This window comes from Apteryx mantelli, chromosome 7 (genome assembly GCF_036417845.1).
Source record: "Apteryx mantelli isolate bAptMan1 chromosome 7, bAptMan1.hap1, whole genome shotgun sequence".
Classification (NCBI taxonomy): domain Eukaryota; kingdom Metazoa; phylum Chordata; class Aves; order Apterygiformes; family Apterygidae; genus Apteryx; species Apteryx mantelli.
This window is the reverse complement of record NC_089984.1, coordinates 39,195,273-39,201,272: the sequence shown is the minus strand read 5'-3', so window position 1 is coordinate 39,201,272 and position 6,000 is coordinate 39,195,273. Positions and strand designations below refer to the sequence as shown.

Genomic DNA, 6,000 nt, shown 5'->3' with positions numbered 1-6,000 from the left:
TTGCTGCAGTTTAGCTGGTTGAATATTTCAAAATTTCAGCCTTAAGGTCTTATGCTGCACATTTTGCTGGATGAAAGTTGGATAGCGTACTTTGTTTAAATGAGGAAAGCTGTTCCGTTCTTGCAGTAACAGTAATGATTTTTGGAACTGCTGTTGTTCATAAATGATGCAAGTTACTCTAGGCTTGTTTTTGCAACACTCCATGTGATTTACTAATGAAACTATCTTGGTAACTTTTATCCTTATCAAAAAAATGATAACACACAGATGTACAAACCCACATTCATGTGTTTTTTTATTGGTGCATTACAATATTACATTTCCTTCACACTGAGAGAGCATGAGATTAAAATACATTGATCCACAAAAATGGCTTCCCTACACTGACTTTGCACTGGTAATTAGTGTCTGCAGATCCCACCGTAAGTTTCACTTCATTATGTCTTTCACAATTTTAATTACATTTTAATCAAAGCTTTTACATGGTCTATTTTATGACTTTCAATTTAATTATTCCCATTAAAATACAATATTCTTTACTTTTTTGCAAAGTTCAATTCATCTTGCAGTATAACTGTTTATACTGCATTACATTTCATATTCCAATCTTTTAACAGCCAATGCTCCTTTAAGGGCTGCATAAGTATTCCCCATCCCAATGAAGATAGCTTATTTGTATCAAAAGCCATTAAAATACAGGAAATGTATACAGCAGTTAGGAGGCCCTGCTCATTTTTGAGAATAATCCAGATCTATATAAAAACATGCAAAATGCACTATGCATCAGTAATAAACTTCTAATTTTGATTTAAGATTTTTTGACATTTGCATATAACCTGGAAGACTAGGGTTCCTGCTGAAATAAAAAGCTAATGGAAAGGCCTATACAATGTAAAGACATGACACCCTTACCCTGGGGCTTTTTTTTTAAGCCTCCCATATGAAGTAATAGAAAATGATATCCCTGTTACAGAATTCTGTAGGATGGTTTAAAAACTTTATAGAAAGATTAAACCTCCACTAAAGTGCGTGGATTTCTAGAATAAGACTTCAGTTACACTAGAGAAATGTTCTATCAAATCCAGTGCAAATGCAATGCCTGCATAACTTTGCTTTGCTTATGCTAGTTTCATAAACTAGCATGCGTACACCAGCAGAAACACAGTTATGTTTGGGAAACTGACTCTGTTTCAGAGCTCAGAATACTTTAACTATGTCAGTAAAAAATCTTGCCTCTAACTGACATAGTCAAACTGGTATCAATTTTACAAGTAGATCAGGCCTAATTTCTATAGAACCCTATAGGGTTCATGCTTACTACATTCTGTTCCTTAATGTCATTTCCTATTTATAGTTATTTCCAAATATCATATACGTTTACACATAGTATGGCTGCACTCTCTTCTACACAATTATTTCAGCTGATTTTTAAAGGGATCCTAATTTGCTTACTTTCTATAAAAATTCAACATTGCCAATCAGGAAATAGCTCTTCTCAAAAAAATCTACACAGTTTACCTTTGACAAAAGTAAATGACAAGCATTACATACAGACATCGAGCTGTTTGAATCACAAAATGCCTACGAGGCCAATACATATTCCAACAGGAACACATAAATTATAACCATGGCAGCAGTCTCCTCCAGTCTAAAGCACCATAATAATGGTTGTTGATCAACACTGTCTTGATCACTTTAATCAGTAGCTCCACCCAAAAACTATTCAACCATCAAGATGCGGTCTAGACCATTTACCTGAACTTTCATAAGATACCTAAGAAAAGAAATTATGGAATCTGACATTCTGCCATCCAAAGGTACATCATTTCACAGGAATGTGATGTATACTGCACAGTGCATATATAACAGGATTCTAACAATAATAAATTAACTAAAGTAGGTTGCTCATACACTTAGTAATCTTCTCCATACCAATAGTGTTTTGATTCAGGCGAGTTTCGATACAGGTCCCAAGCTAACCTTTGCAAAAACCATGCTCAAGAAGATGATGAGTTGAATATGTGGGATGGGTCTAATGGAACTGTTTCCAGCATTCCTCTGGAAATGTTACAGTGCTGTAAAATACAATAAGCATTCATGGTTGTGTGCTCAAAGTCACAAATGAAAATCTTTGCATTCTGTAAGATCACCAATGCTGCAGTGAGTCACTACACAAGAATGAACATGGCACATTGAGATTCACAGAAAACATTGTGTTTCTTCATTTTCACATTTTTTGAAAATTTTTTTAAATTGTTTTAAAGACTTCAGCTTGTTGAATGTCTTGGGTGTTGTTTACTTTCATTTTGTTTTGATGGGAATTACTGCAAGAGCTTTCAAAAAATTGCTAACGATCTAATACTAGGTTTCTAGCCCATTCTAGAAACATACATTATTGAAAACTGATAATTTTAACAGTTTGGAATTTCTTGAATGTTAGCATCGTCCTGTAGAACTACTAATGTGACTAGGCTTGGCTGTTACAAACTCTTAACCCTTGATACCTTTCAGCTGGTTGATTGTTAGTAGCTCAGACTGATCCTGCCACTGATGATTAACACAAAGTTCTCAGAGCTTGTGCAGATTTATGTTAAAGACAACAAGATAAACATAAAGATGCTGCCCTTACTTATCAAATTACATAAAGAAATGGCTAGCTATAACAGATGCTGAACATCTGATGAAAAGTGCTGTGTGTACTCACCATGCATCAAAATCAATGAGTGCTGAAGACAACCAGAACTTTCTAGAAGATATTCAGTACTTCAGAATATCTGTTTCCAGATCCACTGTACCTTCAAACCATATCCTCCTAAAAATTCTCTTAACCAATCTCCAAGTGGAATTTTTTCTTAATGGTCTTTCCCCTCCCCCAGGTAATCCATCTTTTTGCAGCGGACTAAAAACAGATAATTCAGCAAGTCAATATGAACTGAAAAATTAACTTTAAAAGTATGAGGATGTTATAGCATTAAAAATAAATATTTCATTTTTGTTTATAAAAAGGAAAGAAACAAAAGAAAAAGCACAGACCAAATGTATAGTAGGAAACACTATATTAAGAGACTGGTTTGGAGGAAACGTGAGAAGGCTAAAAGTTCATTCCGCACATTTCTGAAAGTCATACTGGTCCTTCGGTTATTCCCTCTAGAGGCAGGCCAGTAGCATTATCTGCTGTAGGTCTCTCTTCTTTCTTCATTGAATTCTGATCTAGCAGGCTGACATAAGATTTATGACAAGCTGTATTACCCAAAGGAGGGTAGTGTTGTCTGTAGCAAATATAAGCGAAAATGAGGCCAATGATCCCTCCAGCAAAAGCATCTAGGTAAGAAAAGCAACAAATCAGATGCATGTTACCATAGAAAGGACAGCCAGTAGTGAAAACTATAAGTAAAAGACATATGATCGACATGGAAGTGTTTAACCCAGAAAATGTGAACTACAAAGTTTCACAGACAATTTGGAGCCAAACACTACAATCACTTAGGATACACAAAATCAGTGTTTTAGTTTGGGCCATCTCCAACTTTTTGAATACCCAAAGGTAGATAGTTGGACACGTTTCAGAAGGAGATGACCCAGGGAAATAGAGGGGCTTCCAAGGGGTATCGAACATTCATTCATCAAACAACCCACATATCTCTCTCTAGTTTGCCATGATTTGCAATGGCCACCACCAGATCTTCTATTTATGAACAATACAGCTGAACTGTGCTGTTCAGGGGGTCCAGCACTCTCCAGCTGACCACAGACAGTTCAAACTGCTGTACTGACTGCAGTCTGCTCCTTGTATCTGCCTGGGAACCCCCCAGGAAAGATGGCAGCTAGGATGCCACCACATGGTAATTGATGCATACTACTGTTGGCACCTCTGTATTCTGGATGGCATTCTCCAGTGCAGACAGAGAATGCACACTTCCTTCAGGAAGCGGGCCATTGTAGCTAGAACAACTCATTTCACTTGCAGCCAACTCCTGAGAGGCTCCTGAGAAAGGCAGCTGTCAAGAATTATTGCAAGCTGGGTGAACTGTTCCTAAAAGCACCTGAAGGGTCAAAGAGTATGTCTTGTCAGGTGATTTAATACCTTTTGAATAACTTTCTTTGATGATATTTACTATCCCATACTATAGATTAGACTAGGAATAGGAATAGAACAGGAATAGGAACAGAATAGAAGCAATTGTATGAGATGCTAGAGTTTCCTAAGCTTTCCTGGGTGCAGAACATCATCAAAATTAGAGAGAGACATCATGGAAGGCTGCCCTCTATGTCTACCTCTGCAAGCTTTGGTAGAGGAAGAATTGCAGAAATGAGGTAGACATTGACAGAAAGGTGGAACAGGGGAATCTTGACAATACTGGTGACTATAAAGAGTCTAATTCCACTTGCCAGCTTTCTCTTGTTATTTTAAATGACACTATTCAGTGTCTGGGTTACAGCTCCTGTGCTTTTTCACACAAAGAACATATCCTTATCTGCAGCTGTGAGACTGAAAGTTATATCTGAAACTCAGTGTTGAAGAATGCAGTCCTTGGCAGAGCAACATTACTGGGTATTCCCTACAAGCTGAGCACCTTTGTTAAAACTGCAGAGGAGGAGATTCTGAACAGCCTTTTAACAGAAATAGCTTTGGCAAGAAAACCTGAGAAATTTAAGATTCAGATGGATATCTTTAAGAAATGTGATTATGTGTCACAGTTGTTTGTCAGGGAAGAGGACTAGGCTGAATGACCTAGGAGATCCCTTCCAATCCTATGTTCTTTTCTTATATGCAAAAAGGACATAATAAATCTATGACAAGCAAGAATTAATAGAAAGAGACTCAAGTAAGATTTTAAAAGCTGCTTGTGTGTACACAGTAATGTCAAGCAGACAGAAACTTTTCCTACCCATACTGGTAGCTGACTAGATATGGGCCAGTTACAGTTCAAAAGCTAGAATCTACTGCTTACTCTCCTTTGCTACTATATGTTCTTCTCCTGTTAGTTTGAAGCTGACTCACAACAGCCCTCTCTGAGAGTAGGATGAAAGAGTTTGCAGCTCTCAGTAGACAAATATTGAGCAGCCTTAGGAGTACAAATTCCACTGCAATTTTCAACAGAGGTGCTTTCTGAAATCACAGTCTTTGAGATCACTTATTTCCTGGTTGCAGTTGCTTGACAGAATGTTACTGCCAACTCCATACATCTAAAACAGATTTCTGAATTATTGTCCGGAAGAATTCCTCTCATGATGGACCTCTGTGGACAACATAGGAGGGCATGCATTCAGAGTAAAGCACCTCAACCAGCCAAGGATAGATAGGTTAGATGCTAGGACAACACAGAATTGTGAAAGTTTACTGTGAAAACAGTCACATAGTCCCTGCCAGCCAGATTTTAAAATTGGCTTTCATTGTTAAATTTAAAAGGACTATTTAAAAGAAAATTAAATGTGGTACTATGATGTGAAAGCAGCTTTTTTCTTTCAAATAGAGCTGAATCCAGTTCCCCTTGAAGTTAGTGAGAGCTAGACATGCACACAGGATCACTGGAAATAACTTCCATTAACAGAGGCACTGAGCGGAGGCTCAGCAATTCCCATTAGCTATGTTCTAACCCACACCATCAGGCTAGAACCCCTGAAATGTGCCTCGATAAAATGGCAGCTCTCTCTCCAAGAGAAATGCATCATACTCTGATTCAAAGCATGCTGAATTAGTAAGAGGCATTTATTAAAATGTCTTTCAATGCATGTAAACAAAAACATTTCCTCTTCTTAACTGGAGTAAATTAGATTTATTCCAGGTCAAAGATATTGCACTTTGCAGTTTTATGTTAATCTGTTAACAATTTTACATTTGTGTCTCCTATAGTCATGAGGCATTTGAAGCTCATTGTTTGTGTGCCTTACACACCACGCTGGCTCAGCGGAGCACTAGTGCAGGAGGTGACAAATGAGAGGCGGATGTATGTTTTATGAATCATTACTAAATTCTATGCAGTGCTGACTCTCATACTC

At 37.4% G+C, this 6,000-nt stretch overlaps 1 protein-coding gene across 1 annotated transcript in view; it reads right to left on the bottom strand.

Moving 5' to 3' along the window:
• Positions 1–270: 270 nt before the first annotated feature.
• Positions 271–6,000, bottom strand: part of PLPP4 (phospholipid phosphatase 4) — a 71,848-nt gene continuing 66,118 nt past the window's right edge. The window contains exon 7 of the mRNA XM_067299564.1: positions 271–3,321. Coding sequence (XP_067155665.1) covers positions 3,122–3,321 — 200 coding nt within the window. The 3' untranslated portion in view covers positions 271–3,121. The remainder of the gene's footprint in view (positions 3,322–6,000) is intronic.